The following is an 18,475-nucleotide window of genomic DNA, read 5'->3' as shown; positions in this document are numbered from 1 at the left end:
AATAAAGGATTCAAGTTTTGTGTATTTGCCTTGCTATTTTTGTTACCTTAAATTCACTTTAAGGAAGCAGACCAAAGGCGATGTCACACTGCACCTTAGCCCCCTCTTTAGCTCTGGGCTAAGCGATTGTTCATGTATTCTAAAGTGGGCAAGCACCAACCTTATCCCAGGGCTAGCTGGTCTTGCTAGCAGGGTTAGCGCTGACTTTTCAGGGCTAGCCTCAGAAACATGGTGCCAAAATAGCAATTGTGAAATGGGGTCCAGAACAATGCATAGAATTTCTCTGTCCAATCACAAAAGCTGCACTTTCACAAAATTTGCATTTGCTTTTGATGCCTGTGATGAGTTCTGTATGGTATTTTAATAAGTACATTTATACTATTTCATCCTCCTATCTGAGGGCCAAAACCTGACAAAAAAACAAAGTACTTTCATCTGTGCAAGAACATTGGTTGCTATGGAGTGGAAGATGTGTTCCATAGATGGATGCTCTAGTGGAGTAGAACTCCTCTAGCGGGTCGTAGAACACACCTTCCACATCGTTCATTATTTTCCATAGGACGCATAGCCCCTCATTGATTATCCCTTAAATATACCACGGCTAAGGGCTGTTCTTATGCTAGACGCAACGCCTGGATACAGTGCCTGGATACAGCCCTCAGCCATGGTATATTGGCCATATACCACACACCCCAGAGGCCTTGTTGCTATTATAAACTGGTTACCAACATAATTAGACTAGTAAAAAAAAATTGGGGTCATATCCATGGTATACGGTCTGATATACAACGGCTTTCAGCCAGTCAGCTTTCAGGGCTCGAACCACCCGGTTTATAATTGTATATAGCTATCCATGATAATAATATTGTTGCATGACTTTGCTTTGGATCAGAAAGGTTGATGTCTCTTCAGTGCACAGCATTTGCTGTACAGGGGCGATATCACATGTCAAAAGTTTCTGTACTTTACTATTTATATTTTCTATTAAGGTATCTTTACTTTTACTCAAGTATGACAGTTGAGTACTTTTTGCACCACTGGTAGCATGTGTGTTTGTCCGTAAGCCCAAGGCTTTGGAATACAAGTGTGAAACCTCAGCCCAGGGCTAAAGCTTAGCCCAGGGTTAACACATGCTTGCGTGAATGCAGGATAATCTAGCCCGGGGCCAGTCTTAGCCCGGGGCCAGTCTTAGCCCGGGGCCAGTCTTAGCCCGGGGCCAGTCTTAGCCCGAGGCCAGTCTTAGCCCGGGGCCAGTCTTAGCCCGGGGCCAGTCTTAGCCCGGGGCCAGTCTTAGCCCGGGGCCAGTCTTAGCCCGGGGCCAGTCTTAGCCCGGGGCCAGTCTTTGTCCGGGGCCAGTCTTTGTCCGGGGCCAGTCTTTGTCCGGGGCCAGTCTTTGTCCGGGGCCAGTCTTTGCCCAGGGCTAAGAACAATGCAGTGGGATATGGCCTAAAGTGAGTCAACAGTGAAATGGTTTCATACCCCAAGGCTGCATGGCATGCTCAGTTCAATCACTGACTATGAACAACACACACACACACCTGATTTATGGTTAGCACATAAAGACACCTCAAACATTCAAAACCCTAGGTCATCGGTCTTGTTGTTCATGGCTCAGTTATTAGATTGTTTTGTTCAAATTGTTGATTTGTTATTGTACTGAAAATTTGCATTTTGGTTGCACACGCTTCCCCTTTCCAGGCCAAGCTGAAATGATAAAGTTGTGTCAGGTTTCCTCTGCGCTCCATGCGCCTGGGGAGAATCAGGCCATATTTCTGTGAGTCAGAGAAGCAGTTCCATATTTCTGTATGCTACATTTAATATCAGTCTGTCTGTGGAGGAGGGCTAGGGAACATTACAGAGAGGAAGCCAGTCAGAGCAAATAAGATGACAAAAAAATATGTTGGGTTCCTACTTCTCCATCATATAGCTGTTCAGAAATATGGGTCGGACTAGATTGAGACCGTATGGACAAAATGCTATAATGTTCTATTATGATCATTGATCTAACTACAGTGTAACAGATAGTTTCTGTATGAATTGTGTTGATCTATTTTTGGAAGTATTATTGGCTGATGGCAGCCCATTCTTGCATAATCCATGCTTGGAGTTTGTCAGAATTTGTTGGTTTTTGTTTGTCCACCCGCCTCTAGAAGATTGAACACAAGTTCTCAATGGGATTAAGGTCTGGGGAGTTTCCTGGCCATGGACCCAAAATATCGATGTTTTGTTCCCTGAGCCACTTAGTTATCACTTTTGCCTTATGGCAAGATGCTCCATCATGCTGTAAAAGGCATTGTTTGTCACCAAACTGTTCCCGGATGGTTGGGAGAAGTTACTCTCGGAGGATGTGTTGGGACTATTCTTTATTCATGGCTGTGTTCTTAGGCAGAATTGTGAGTGAGCCCACTCCCTTCATCAGAGAAAACAACTTTTCCCCAGGCCTCAGCAGTCCAACCCCTGTACCTTTAGCAGAATATCAGTCTGTCCCTGATGTTTTTCCTGGAGAGAAGTGGCTTCTTTGCTGCCCTTCTTGACACCAGGCCATCCTCCAAAAGTCTTCGCCTCACTGTGCGTGCAGATGCACTCACACCTGCCTACTGCCATTCCTGAGCAAGAACTGTGCTGGTGGTGCCCCGATCCCGCAGCTGAATCAACTTTAGGAGACGGTCCTGGCACTTGCTGGACTTTCTTGGGTGCCCTGAAGCCTTCTTCACAATAATTGAACCGCTCTCCTTGAAGTTCTTGATGATCCGATAAATGGTTGATTTAGGTTACATTTTACTGGCGGCAGGGTAGCCTAGTGGTTAGAGCGTTGGACTAGTAACCGAAAGGTTGCAAGTTTGAATCCCCGAGCTGACAAGGTACAGATCTGTCGTTCTGCCCCTGAACAGGCAGTTCCTAGGCCGTCATTGAAAATAAGAATTTGTTCTTAACTGACTTGCCTATTAAAATAAAGGTACAATTAAATAAAAAATATCCTTGCCTGTGAAGCCCTTTTTGTTCAAAGCAATGATGACGGCACGTCACCTTGCAGGTAACCATGGTTGACAGAGGAAAAACAATGATTCCAAGCACCACCCTCCTTTTTGAAGCTTTCAGTCTGTTATTCAAACTCAATCAGCATGACAGAGTGATCTCCAGCCTTGTCCTCATCAACACTCACACCTGTGTTAACGAGAGAATCACTGACATGATGTCAGCTGGTCCTTTTGTGGCAGGGCTGAAATGCAGTGGAATTTTTTGGGGGGGGGATTCAGTTCATTTGCATGGCAAAGACGGACTTTGCAATTTAATTGCAATTCATCTGATCACTCTTCATAACATTCTGGAATATATGCAAATTGTCATCATACAAACTGAGGCAGCAGACTTTGTGAAAATTAATATTTGTGTCATTCTCAAAACGTTTGGCCACGACTGTACTCAGACATAAAAATGGTATCCATGAGTTATTCTGGCTAAGTAGAAAAAAGTGCTTAATTGCCAAAATCTCACACTATCCCTTTAAAAGTGTGTCTCTCCAAAAAATAATTAAAAAGGCCAGCAAAGATTTATGAATATAGGGGAAACACTGAAATCCAACTCCTGTTGCACTTGAATGTTATAAGTTTGACTCAACGCCCCTGTCTCTTTCCTCCCAGGTCCCACGAGCTGCGCTCCAAGGTGCTGTCCCTCCAGCTGCTCCTGTCCATACTGCAGAATGCTGGGCCCATCTTCAAGACCAACGAGATGTTCATCAACGCCATCAAGCAGTACCTGTGTGTGGCACTGTCTAAGAACGGTGTCTCCTCTGTCCCTGAAGTCTTTGAGCTCTCGCTCTCCATCTTCCTCACTCTCCTCTCCCACTTCAAGACCCACCTCAAGATGCAGATCGAGGTACCTGACTTTTGGTTGTTCCTCTGTCGCAAATGGGTTAGCTGCTGATTTAGTTTTTTGTTCCAGAAAGTGTCTGTGCAAACCAAGCTACCTGACAAGCTATTATCTTCAAATAGGATTTCCCTTCCTGTCTCAGTCACATAAACCCTTTATTCCTTCATATTCCTCCACACTTTCTCTCCGTCTAGTCCCCCTCACCTTCTGTTGTCCTACTTGAAAACCTAGAAATATGCAGGTCAAGACACTGTTCTGTTCCTGAATAGCTGGCTCATGCCCCTATTTGCCAATCTCTCCTGTTCCCGCTTCCAATGTTGTAAATCTGTCATACCTCTCAAATATTGACCTACTGACATTTCTCAATACAGCAGGCTCTTGACAAAGGTAATTCATGGGAGATGAAGTTTATTACATGGCACAGTAATGTAGTTCTGCCTCAGTGTGTTTCAGTATTACCTGTTAGCTGTTGCCTCTGATTAATAGTCCACTTCCACAGTGGTCTGGCTGTAATATTTCCTCATCCTGAAGTTGATGACTTAATCTGCTTGCCACTGTTTGTGGCCAACAGTCTTTTCTGAAGACGGATGTTGTTCGTTGAGATGTTATGATTTCATAGTTGAGCTTTCAGTTTGCAGTGAGATGTATGTGTTTATGGATTTGTTACAGTGGATAGTTCTGTTAATGAAGATACAAAATTATTTTTTCATCTTGACCTCTTCTTGCTACCCTTATTTGTTTCCCTCAGCTTTAACTGTCATGGTTTGTTTCACTGTGCAGGTGTTCTTCAAGGAGATTTTCCTGTATATTCTGGAGACGTCAACAAGCTCCTACGACCATAAATGGATGGTTATACAGACCCTAACCAGAATATGTGCAGGTGAGTGTGTGGTGTGAATTTGAAATGCTATCTGTGGCACAGCGCATCAATCCCTATTACAAGTCAAGTACCAACTGTCCCTCATCTCTCTCCTCCCCCAGATGCCCAGGGTGTGGTGGATATATATGTGAATTATGATTGTGACTTGAATGCTGCTAATATCTTTGAGAGGCTGGTGAATGACCTGTCGAAGATCGCACAGGGCCGGGCAGGCCACGAGCTCGGCACAACACCACTCCAGGTAAGACTGACCAATGGCCACTGTCTTTCTCTGTATTGGGTAAATGTACAGTATATTGCTTTACAGTTGTCATAACGTTGCGGTAACATTTCTCTATTCCCGCCAGGAGTTGACCCTGAGGAAGAAAGGCCTGGAGTGTCTGGTGTCCATTTTGAAGTGTATGGTGGAGTGGAGTAAGGACCAGTATGTCAACCCCAACTCCCAGACCAGCCTTGGTAAGATACTGACCAAACTACAGTGACTTTAGTCACATAGTTACACTGAGGCTGATGGGGACTGATGTGCCACTGGGTGTTTGATTTAGGTCCTGAGGAAAACTGTTTAGCAATTCTTCAAGTGCACCGTTGTGCCTGCTCCTTTGTGGTCACCAGAAAGAGGAAAGGGTTTGGATGTGTAGAGTCCAGTACCCCAGTACCTGGAGTATAGTTGAGATATCTACATCGCTCTGGCATCGTATGCTCCACATCAGAAATGGTGACGCGCTTGTCTGTTTGTTTAACATATGTATAGTGGAATCTTTCAGGCTACGGGCAAAAGGGCCAAGCTATGCCAGGGCTTTATTCTCAGTCAAACCAGCCTCAGGTTAACTGGGGTTAGAGGGAAGAGTGGTATTCATCAGTACAGCTGTAGCATAGTCCCTGAGATTAGCGATTAGCATTCATCAGTAGCCTACAGCTTATACAGACCCTGAAAGGAAAGGCTAATTCAATAATGTACCCAGGCTAATAGACCAGAGCAGGGGAGGCTAACTCGATACCCTGAGCCTGCTGATGAGGAAAAGCCCTGGTGCGACAGACGGAGCCCCTGTCAGGGCTCCTGGACTAGACCCCTTTCTTCAGAGTGAGGTGAGGGGAATCATTCCTGTTAAAGGAGAATAGAGGGCGCTAACCAAGGGGGAAAGGAGGGCTTTAATGGAAGCAAGGAAAGAGGGATTTAACGAAGGCAGGAAAGTTGAGGCTCTGAGAGCATTGCCAGATATCTCCACATATCCCCTCAGAGAGGATACACAGCGCTAGCCTCAGGCTACCTTCTGGCACTCAGAGAGCTAACTCTACCAAGGCACGGAAGGCAGCTGAATTCACAAACAACCACTGCTAGAGGGGACGTCACTATGCCAAAGTACAGCTAGTGCCAACTCATTTAGTGACGATGCTGAAGACAAGTAGACAAATTTGAGTCTAAAAATGATGACGTATTGGCTGCTAAAAACGTATTGTTACGCTTTTAGGTTACTTCAAACAAAATGTGTTTTTCTGAGTCCGTGAAAGTGTATCCTCATTATGCTATTTTCCATGTAGATAGCTCAGCTAATGCATATCATTTGTTGTTCTAAAAATATGTTTTACATCCTTACATAGATAATACTGCTCTACTCTCTACTTTCTCTTAATTCTGGTCTATCTCTTTGTTCTCTGGTTGTACTGATCTGACATCACAGGAAGAGCAGGTAACGGTACAAAGTTGTGGAGTGTTTGATAGACTGGTTGCTGTAGCAACAGTAGGAGTCATTGGGCCTAGACTAGAGGGTGGAGGGGGCTACGCTGACTGTGTGTAGTACTGTGGGTGTTAGACACCTTGTCTTCCTTTCATTTGCAGTCTTCTGTTATTTGCCTTAGAACACTGTAGATTCTGGATAGATTTGGAGCACAGCTCTATGTACATTTGAAATAGCTACATCTGACTCGAATAAGTTGTTATTCTAACCATTTTTTCCCACACATGTTTCTATGAGAGCTTTGCTACCTACCCTGGCTGTGCCACCCTCCTCCCCCTACCCTGGCTGTGCCACCCTCCTCCCCCTATCCTGGCTGTGCCACCCTCCTCCCCCTACCCTGGCTGTGCCACCCTCCTCCCCCCACCCTGACTGTGCCACCCTCCTCCCCCTACCCTGGCTGTGGCACCCTCCTCCCCCTACCCTGGCTGTGCCACCCTCCTCCCCCACCCTGTGTCTGCTCTCTGAAGCTGTTGATTAAATGAAGCACACTGCCAGCTCACATTACCCTGATGGTGTCCTGAATGTTTTACAGAGTTTTCCGATGGGTAATAAGATCCCTTACAATGTCTGTTACAGCCAGGTATGCAACCACCATGGACCTGATTCACCCACACAACAGTAGCATCAGACCTGTTAGGCTGCTCTGCTCTGTCCTGTCCCCTCAGACCGTACACAATACCCTGCGCTACCTCCATGTTGCTTCAACTGCTGCCTGGTTTATTAAATCACAAACCTTTTTAATGTGTGTGTATGATACGGTCAGGCTCTCCACAGCAGACAATATACCACCAGACAAGGCCTCAGGTTCATCACGTTGTCTTTCTCTCAGCAGTGCAGAGTCCCTCCCACTATTAGCGAAGTCCCCAGAGACCCAGATCTATAAACTATAGGCTGAACACCCATAATGACTAAAAAAGGAAATTGAATATACAGTATGTTATAAAACTTTTAGTGTCAATATATATATAAAAAAATATTTAAAAAAATAAAAAGAGTTCTTAACAGGGCGTGTTTTTTTTTTACCCTCGCAGGTGTCGTCTCCTTCAGACATTGCTGATTGCGTTGGGATCCTAACACCAACTACAGTGTTTGCTAATCTCTCTCAGACCATTGATTGTTCAATGTTCTTCTCCCTCCGTCCCCAGGTCAGGAGAAGCCCTCGGAGCAGGAGACCAATGAGACGAAGGCCCCGGAGACCATCAACCAATACGGAAGCATCAACTCGCTGGACTCCACAGCCTCGTCTGGCATCGGGAGCTATAGTACACAGATGTCAGGGACAGACAACCCCGAGCAGTTTGAGGTTCTCAAACAACAGAAGGAGATCATCGAGCAGGGCATTGACCTGTAAGCCAGACTAGTGCTGCTTATACTGTATACCTGAATATATATTCACCTTGTGCTGTATAGACAGCTGAATATATTCACCTTGTACTGTATAGACAGCTGAAAATATTAATCTTGTACTGTATAAACAGCTGAATATATTCACCTTGTACTGTATACCTGAATATATTCACCATGTACTGTATACCTGAATATATATTCACCTTATCCTGTATAGACAGCTGAATATATTCACCATGTACTGTATATACAGCTGAATATATTCATATTGTACTGTATAGACAGCTGAATATATTCACCATGTACTGTATACCTGAATATATTCACCTTGTACTGTATACCTGAATATATTCACCTTGTACTGAATACCTGAATATATTCACCTTGTACTGTATAGACAGCTGAATATATTCACCTTGTACTTTATAAACAGCTGAATATATTCACCTTGTACTGTATACCTGAATATATTCACCTTGTACTGTATACCTGAATATATTCACCTTGTACTTTATAAACAGCTGAATATATTCACCTTGTACTGTATACCTGAATATATTCACCTTGTACTGAATACCTGAATATATTCACCTTGTACTGTATAGACAGCTGAATATATTCACCTTGTACTGTATAGACAGCTGAATATATTCACCTTGTACTGTATAGACAGCTGAATATATTCACCATGTACTGTATACCTGAATATATTCACCTTGTACTGTATACCTGAATATATTCACCTTGTACTGAATACCTGAATATATTCACCTTGTACTGTATAGACAGCTGAATATATTCACCTTGTACTTTATAAACAGCTGAATATATTCACCTTGTACTGTATACCTGAATATATTCACCTTGTACTTTATAAACAGCTGAATATATTAACTTTGTACTGTATACCTGAATATATTCACCTTGTACTGTATACCTGAATATATTCACCTTGTACTGTATACCTGAATATATATTCAACTTATCCTGTATAAACAGCTGAATATATTCACCTTGTACTGTATACCTGAATATATTCACCTTGTACTGTATACCTGAATATATTCACCTTGTACTGAATACCTGAATATATATTCATCTTGCACTGTATAGACAGCTGAATATATTCACCATGTACTGCATACCTGAATATATTCACCTTGTACTGTATACCTGAATATATTCACCTTGTACTGAATACCTGAATATATATTAATCTTGCACTGTATAGACAGCTGAATATATTCACCATGTACTGCATACCTGAATATATTCACCTGGTACTGTATACCTGAATATATTCACCTTGTACTGAATACCTGAATATATATTCATCTTGCACTGTATAGACAGCTGAATATATGCACCTTGTACTGTATACCTGAATATATTCACCTTGTACTGTATACCTGAATATATATTCATCTTGCACTGTATAGACAGCTGAATATATGCACCTTGTACTGTATACCTGAATATATTCACCTTATCCTGTATAGACAGCTGAATATATTCACCTGGTACTGTATACCTGAATATATTCACTTTGTACTGTATACCTGAATATATTAACTTTGTACTGTATACCTGAATATATTCACCTTGTACTGTATACCTGAATATATTCACCTTGTACTGTATACCTGAATATATTCACTTTGTACTGTATACCTGAGTATATTCACCTTGTACTGTATACCTGAATATATTCACCTTGTACTGTATACCTGAATGTATTCACCTTGTACTGTATACCTGAATATATTCACCTTGTACTGTATACCTGAATATATTCACCTTGTACTGAATACCTGAATATATATTAATATGAAACTGTATAGACAGCTGATTATATTCACCATGTACTGAATACCTGAATATATATATTAATCTTGTACTGTATAGACAGCTGAATATATTCACCATGTACTGTATACCTGAATATATTCACCTTGTACTGAATACCTGAATATATTCACCTTGTACTGTATAGACAGCTGAATATATTCACCTTGTACTGTATACCTGAATATATTCACCTTGTACTGTATAGACAGCTGAATATATTCACCTTGTACTGTATACCTGAATATATTCACCTGGTACGGTATACCTGAATATATTCACCTTGTACTGTATAACTGAATATATTCACCTTGTACTGTATACCTGAATATATTCACTTTGTACTGTATACCTGAATATATTCACCTTGTACTGTATAGACAGCTGAATATATTAATCTTGTACTGTATAGACAGCTGAATATATTCACCTTGTAACTGTATACCTGAATATATTCACCTTGTACTGTATAGACAGCTGAATATATTAATCTTGTACTGTATAGACAGCTGAATATATTCACCTTGTACTGTATAGACAGCTGAATATATTCACCTTGTAACTGTATACCTGAATATATTCACCTTGTACTGTATAGACAGCTGAATATATTAATCTTGTACTGTATAGACAGCTGAATATATTCACCTTGTACTGTAGAGACAGCTGAATATATTCACCTTGTACTGTAGAGACAGCTGAATATATTCACCTTGTACTGTAGAGACAGCTGAATATATTCACCTTGTACTGTATAGACAGCTGAATATATTCACTTTATACTGTATACCTGAATATATTCACCTTGTACTGTATAGACAGCTGAATATATTCACCTTGTACTGTATAGACAGCTGAATATATTCACCTTGTACTGTATAGACAGCTGAATATATTCACCTTGTACTGTATAGACAGCTGAATATATTCACCTTGTACTGTATAGACAGCTGAATATATTAATCTTGTACTGTATAGACAGCTGAATATATTCACCTGGTACTGTATAGACAGCTGAATATATTCACCTTGTACTGTATAGACAGCTGAATATATTCACCTTGTACTGTAGAGACAGCTGAATATATTCACCTTGTACTGTATAGACAGCTGAATATATTCACCTTGTACTGTATACCTGAATATATTCACCTTGTACTGTATAGACAGCTGAATATATTCACCTTGTACTGTATACCTGAATATATTCACCTTGTACTGTATAGACAGCTGAATATATTCACCTTGTACTGTATAGACAGCTGAATATATTCACTTTATACTGTATACCTGAATATATTCACCTTGTACTGTATACCTGAATATATTCACCTTGTACTGTATACCTGAATATATATTCAACTTATCCTGTATAAACAGCTGAATATATTCACCATGTACTGTATATACAGCTGAATATATTCATATTGTACTGTATAGACAGCTGAATATATTCACCTTGTACTGTATACCTGAATATATATTCAACTTATCCTGTATAAACAGCTGAATATATTCACCATGTACTGTATATACAGCTGAATATATTCATATTGTACTGTATAGACAGCTGAATATATTAATCTTGTACTGTATAGACAGCTGAATATATTCACCTTGTACTGTATACCTGAATATATTCACCTTGTACTGTAGAGACAGCTGAATATATTCACCTTGTACTGTATAGACAGCTGAATATATTCACCTTGTACTGTATAGACAGCTGAATATATTCACCTTGTAACTGTATACCTGAATATATTCACCTTGTACTGTATAGACAGCTGAATATATTCACCTTGTACTTTATAAACAGCTGAATATATTCACCTTGTACTGTATACCTGAATATATTCACCTTGTACTGTATAGACAGCTGAATATATTAATCTTGTACTGTATAGACAGCTGAATATATTCACCTTGTACTGTAGAGACAGCTGAATATATTCACCTTGTACTGTATAGACAGCTGAATATATTCACCTTGTACTGTATAGACAGCTGAATATATTCACCTTGTACTGTAGAGACAGCTGAATATATTCACCTTGTACTGTAGAGACAGCTGAATATATTCACCTTGTACTGTATACCTGAATATATTCACCTTGTACTGTATAGACAGCTGAATATATTCACCTTGTACTGTATAGACAGCTGAATATATTCACCTTGTACTGTATAGACAGCTGAATATATTCACCTTGTACTGTATAGACAGCTGAATATATTCACCTTGTACTGTATAGACAGCTGAATATATTCACCTTGTACTGTATAGACAGCTGAATATATTCACCTTGTACTGTATAGACAGCTGAATATATTAATCTTGTACTGTATAGACAGCTGAATATATTCACCTTGTACTGTATAGACAGCTGAATATATTAATCTTGTACTGTATAGACAGCTGAATATATTCACCTTGTACTGTATAGACAGCTGAATATATTCACCTTGTACTGTATAGACAGCTGAATATATTCACCTTGTACTGTATAGACAGCTGAATATATTAATCTTGTACTGTATAGACAGCTGAATATATTCACTTTATACTGTATACCTGAATATATTCACCTTGTACTGTATAGACAGCTGAATATATTCACCTTGTACTGTATAGACAGCTGAATATATTCACCTTGTACTGTATAGACAGCTGAATATATTAATCTTGTACTGTATAGACAGCTGAATATATTCACCTTGCACTGTATAGACAGCTGAATATATTCACCTTGTACTGTATAGACAGCTGAATATATTCACCTTGTACTGTATAGACAGCTGAATATATTCACCTTGTACTGTATACCTGAATATTTTCACCTTGTACTGTATAGACAGCTGAATATATTCACCTTGTACTGTATAGACAGCTGAATATATTCACTTTATACTGTATACCTGAATATATTCACCTTGTACTGTATACCTGAATATATTCACCTTGTACTGTATAGACAGCTGGATATATTCACCTTGTACTGTATAGACAGCTGGATATATTCACCTTGTACTGTATACCTGAATATATTCACCTTGTACTGAATACCTGAATATATTCACCTTGTACTGTATAGACAGCTGAATATATATTCACCTTGTACTGTATAGACAGCTGAATATATTCACCTTGTACTGTAAAGACAGCTGAATATATTCACCTTGTACTGTATACCTGAATATATTCACCTTGTACTGAATACCTGAATATATTCACCTTGTACTGTATAGACAGCTGAATATATTAATCTTGTACTGAATACCTGAATATATTCACCTTGTACTGAATACCTGAATATATTCACCTTGTACTGTATAGACAGCTGAATATATTCATATTGTACTGTATAGACAGCTGAATATATTCACCTTGTACTGTATACCTGAATATATTCACCTTGTACTGTATAGACAGCTGAATATATTCACCATGTACTGTATACCTGAATATATTCACCTTGTACTGTATACCTGAATATATTCACCTTGTACTGAATACCTGAATATATTCACCTTGTACTGTATAGACAGCTGAATATATTCACCTTGTACTGTATACCTGAATATATTCACCTTGTACTGAATACCTGAATATATTCACCTTGTACTGTATAGACAGCTGAATATATATTCACCTTGTACTGTATAGACAGCTGAATATATTCACCTTGTACTGTAAAGACAGCTGAATATATTCACCTTGTACTGTATACCTGAATATATTCACCTTGTACTGAATACCTGAATATATTCACCTTGTACTGTATAGACAGCTGAATATATTAATCTTGTACTGAATACCTGAATATATTCACCTTGTACTGTATACCTGAATATATTCACTTTGTACTGTATACCTGAATATATTAACTTTGTACTGTATACCTGAATATATTCACCTTGTACTGTATACCTGAATATATTCACCTTGTACTGTATAGACAGCTGAATATATTCACCTTGTACTGTATAGACAGCTGAATATATTCACCTTGTACTGTATACCTGAATATATTCACCTTGTACTGTATAGACAGCTGAATATATTAATCTTGTACTGTATAGACAGCTGAATATATTCACCTTGTACTGTATAGACAGCTGAATATATTCACCTTGTACTGTTTAGACAGCTGAATATATTCACCTTGTACTGTAGAGACAGCTGAATATATTCACCTTGTACTGTATAGACAGCTGAATATATTCACCTGGTACTGTATATACAGCTGAATATATTCACCTTGTACTGTATAGACAGCTGAATATATTCACCTTGTACTGTATAGACAGCTGAATATATTCACCTTGTACTGTATACCTGAATATATTCACCTTGTACTGTATAGACAGCTGAATATATTCACCTTGTACTTTATAAACAGCTGAATATATTCACCTTGTACTGTATATACAGCTGAATATATTCACCTTGTACTGTATACCTGAATATATTCACCTTGTACTGTATAGACAGCTGAATATATTAATCTTGTACTGTATAGACAGCTGAATATATTCACCTTGTACTGTATAGACAGCTGAATATATTCACCTTGTACTGTATAGACAGCTGAATATATTCACCTTGTACTGTATATACAGCTGAATATATTCACCTTGTACTGTATACCTGAATATATTCACCTTGTACTGTATAGACAGCTGAATATATTCACCTTGTACTGTATAGACAGCTGAATATATTCACCTTGTACTGTATAGACAGCTGAATATATTCACCTTGTACTGTATAGACAGCTGAATATATTCACCTTGTACTGTATAGACAGCTGAATATATTCACCTTGTACTGAATACCTGAATATATTCACCTTGTACTGTATAGACAGCTGAATATATTCACCTTGTACTGAATACCTGAATATATTCACCTTGTACTGTATACCTGAATATATATTCAACTTATCCTGTATAAACAGCTGAATATATTCACCATGTACTGTATATACAGCTGAATATATTCACCTTGTAACTGAATACCTGAATATATTCACCTTGTACTGTATACCTGAATATATATTCACCTTATCCTGTATAGACAGCTGAATATATTCACCATGTACTGTATATACAGCTGAATATATTCACCTTGTAACTGAATACCTGAATATATTCACCTTGTACTGTATAGACAGCTGAATATATTCACCATGTACTGTATATACAGCTGAATATATTCACCTTGTACTGTATACCTGAATATATTCACCTTGTACTGTATACCTGAATATATTCACCTTGTACTGTATAGACAGCTGAATATATTCACCTTGTACTGAATACCTGAATATATTCACCTTGTACTGTATAGACAGCTGAATATATTCACCTTGTACTGTATAGACAGCTGAATATATTCACCTTGTACTGTAGAGACAGCTGAATATATTCACCTTGTACTGTATAGACAGCTGAATATATTAATCTTGTACTGTAGAGACAGCTGAATATATTAATCTTGTACTGTATAGACAGCTGAATATATTCACCTTGTAACTGAATACCTGAATATATTCACCTTGTACTGTAGAGACAGCTGAATATATTCACCATGTACTGTATAGACAGCTGAATATATTCACCTTGTACTGTATATACAGCTGAATATATTCACCATGTACTGTATATACAGCTGAATATATTCACCTTGTAACTGAATACCTGAATATATTCACCTTGTACTGTAGAGACAGCTGAATATATTCACCATGTACTGTATAGACAGCTGAATATATTCACCTTGTACTGTATAGACAGCTGAATATATTCACCTTGTACTGTATAGACAGCTGAATATATTCACCTTGTACTGTATAAACAGCTGAATATATTCACCATGTACTGTATATACAGCTGAATATATTCACCTTGTAACTGAATACCTGAATATATTCACCTTGTACTGTAGAGACAGCTGAATATATTCACCATGTACTGTATAGACAGCTGAATATATTCACCTTGTACTGTATAAACAGCTGAATATATTCACCATGTACTGTATATACAGCTGAATATATTCACCTTGTAACTGAATACCTGAATATATTCACCTTGTACTGTAGAGACAGCTGAATATATTCACCATGTACTGTATAGACAGCTGAATATATTCACCTTGTACTGTATAGACAGCTGAATATATTCACCTTGTACTGTATAGACAGCTGAATATATTCACCTTGTAACTGAATACCTGAATATATTCACCTTGTACTGTATAGACAGCTGAATATATTCACCTTGTAACTGAATACCTGAATATATTCACCTGGTACTGTATAGACAGCTGAATATATTCACCTTGTACTGTATACCTGAATATATTCACCTTGTACTGTATAGACAGCTGAATATATTCACCTTGTACTGTATAGACAGCTGAATATATTCACCTTGTACTGTATAGACAGCTGAATATATTCACCTTGTACTGTATAGACAGCTGAATATATTCACCTGGTACTGTATACCTGAATATATTCACCTTGTACTGAATACCTGAATATATTCACCTTGTACTGAATACCTGAATATATTCACCTTGTACTGTATAGACAGCTGAATATATTCACCTTGTACTGAATACCTGAATATATTCACCTTGTACTGAATACCTGAATATATTCACCTTGTACTGTATAGACAGCTGAATATATTCACCTTGTACTGTATAGACAGCTGAATATATTAATCTTGTACTGTATAGACAGCTGGATATATTCACCTTGTACTGTATAGACAGCTGAATATATTCACCTTGTACTGTATAGACAGCTGAATATATTCACCTGGTACTGTATACCTGAATATATTCACCTTGTACTGAATACCTGAATATATTCACCTTGTACTGTATAGACAGCTGAATATATTCACCTTGTACTGTATAGACAGCTGAATATATTCACCTGGTACTGTATACCTGAATATATTCACCTTGTACTGAATACCTGAATATATTCACCTTGTACTGAATACCTGAATATATTCACCTTGTACTGTATAGACAGCTGAATATATTCACCTTGTACTGTATAGACAGCTGAATATATTAATCTTGTACTGTATAGACAGCTGGATATATTCACCTTGTACTGTATAGACAGCTGAATATATTCACCTTGTACTGTAGAGACAGCTGAATATATTCACCTTGTACTGTATAGACAGCTGGATATATTCACCTTGTACTGTATAGACAGCTGAATATATTCACCTTGTACTGTATAGACAGCTGGATATATTCACCTTGTACTGTATAGACAGCTGAATATATTCACCTTGTACTGTATAGACAGCTGAATATATTCACCTTGTACTGTATAGACAGCTGGATATATTCACCTTGTACTGTATAGACAGCTGAATATATTCACCTTGTACTGTATAGACAGCTGAATATATTCACCTTGTACTGTATAGACAGCTGAATATATTCACCTTGTACTGTATAGACAGCTGAATATATTCACCTTGTACTGTATAGACAGCTGAATATATTCACCTTGTACTGTATAGACAGCTGAATATATTCACCTTGTACTGTATAGACAGCTGAATATATTCACCTTGTACTGTATAGACAGCTGAATATATTCACCTTGTACTGTATAGACAGCTGAATATATTCACCTTGTACTGTATAGACAGCTGAATATATTCACCTTGTACTGTATAGACAGCTGAATATATTCACCTTGTACTGTATAGACAGCTGAATATATTCACCTTGTACTGTATAGACAGCTGAATATATTCACCTTGTACTGTATAGACAGCTGAATATATTCACCTTGTACTGTATAGACAGCTGAATATATTCACCTTGTACTGTATAGACAGCTGAATATATTCACCTTGTACTGTATAGACAGCTGAATATATTCACCTTGTACTGTATAGACAGCTGAATATATTCACCTTGTACTGTATAGACAGCTGAATATATTCACCTTGTACTGTATACCTGAATATATTCACCTTGTACTGTAGAGACAGCTGAATATATTCACCTTGTACTGAATACCTGAATATATTCACCTTGTACTGTATAGACAGCTGAATATATTCACCTTGTACTGTATAGACAGCTGAATATATTCACCTTGTACTGTATAGACAGCTGAATATATTCACCTTGTACTGTATAGACAGCTGAATATATTCACCTTGTACTGTATAGACAGCTGAATATATTCACACCCAGGGTTGCACAATGCCAGTCCTTTTAATGAGGGATGTTGTCCTGATAGTTTTCATTCCTCCCTGGCACTTAATTTATCAATTAATGCCATTGATTAATTAGCCAATTACTAATGAATTCATTACTGTAATTAGGACAAAATATACATTATACACTGGCTCTGGAGAGACACCTCCTCCTCCACCTTACTAAACATATTTAGGAGACCTTACATAGCAGGTTAGGATAATTAGGTTAAGGTTATGAAAAGGGTTCAGGTTTGGGTTAGCGAAAATCAAAGAAAATGTAACTTTTGATGTCAATTTGACAAAATCTGTATCCCTAGACATGACCCTGTTCTCTGTTCTGTGGTCAGGTTCAACAAGAAACCAAAGAGGGGCATCCAGTACCTCCAGGAGCAAGGTATGCTGGGAACCACCCCGGAGGACCTCGCTCAGTTCCTGCACCAGGAGGAGAGGCTGGACTCGGTACAGAACCCTCTTAAATCTGTTTACCCAATCTACTTCAGTGAACTGCATTTCATTGAACTTATGCAGGTCCAAATAAACA

At 38.5% G+C, this 18,475-nt stretch overlaps 1 protein-coding gene across 4 annotated transcripts in view; it reads left to right on the top strand.

Annotated features, from left to right (window-relative positions):
- Positions 1-18,475, top strand: part of LOC110490929 (brefeldin A-inhibited guanine nucleotide-exchange protein 1) — a 97,047-nt gene that overhangs the window by 56,792 nt on the left and 21,780 nt on the right. For all 4 annotated transcript variants that reach the window (XM_036943871.1, XM_036943870.1, XM_036943873.1 and 1 more), the window contains 6 exons: positions 3,642-3,876; positions 4,651-4,750; positions 4,852-4,991; positions 5,098-5,206; positions 7,632-7,833; positions 18,282-18,393. In XM_036943871.1, coding sequence (XP_036799766.1) covers positions 3,642-3,876; positions 4,651-4,750; positions 4,852-4,991; positions 5,098-5,206; positions 7,632-7,833; positions 18,282-18,393 — 898 coding nt within the window. The remainder of the gene's footprint in view (positions 1-3,641; positions 3,877-4,650; positions 4,751-4,851; positions 4,992-5,097; positions 5,207-7,631; positions 7,834-18,281; positions 18,394-18,475) is intronic.

Source organism: Oncorhynchus mykiss, chromosome 15 (genome assembly GCF_013265735.2).
Source record: "Oncorhynchus mykiss isolate Arlee chromosome 15, USDA_OmykA_1.1, whole genome shotgun sequence".
Classification (NCBI taxonomy): Eukaryota; Metazoa; Chordata; class Actinopteri; order Salmoniformes; family Salmonidae; genus Oncorhynchus; species Oncorhynchus mykiss.
The sequence above is the reverse complement of the archived record's forward strand: the minus strand, read 5'-3'. Positions and strand labels throughout refer to the sequence as shown.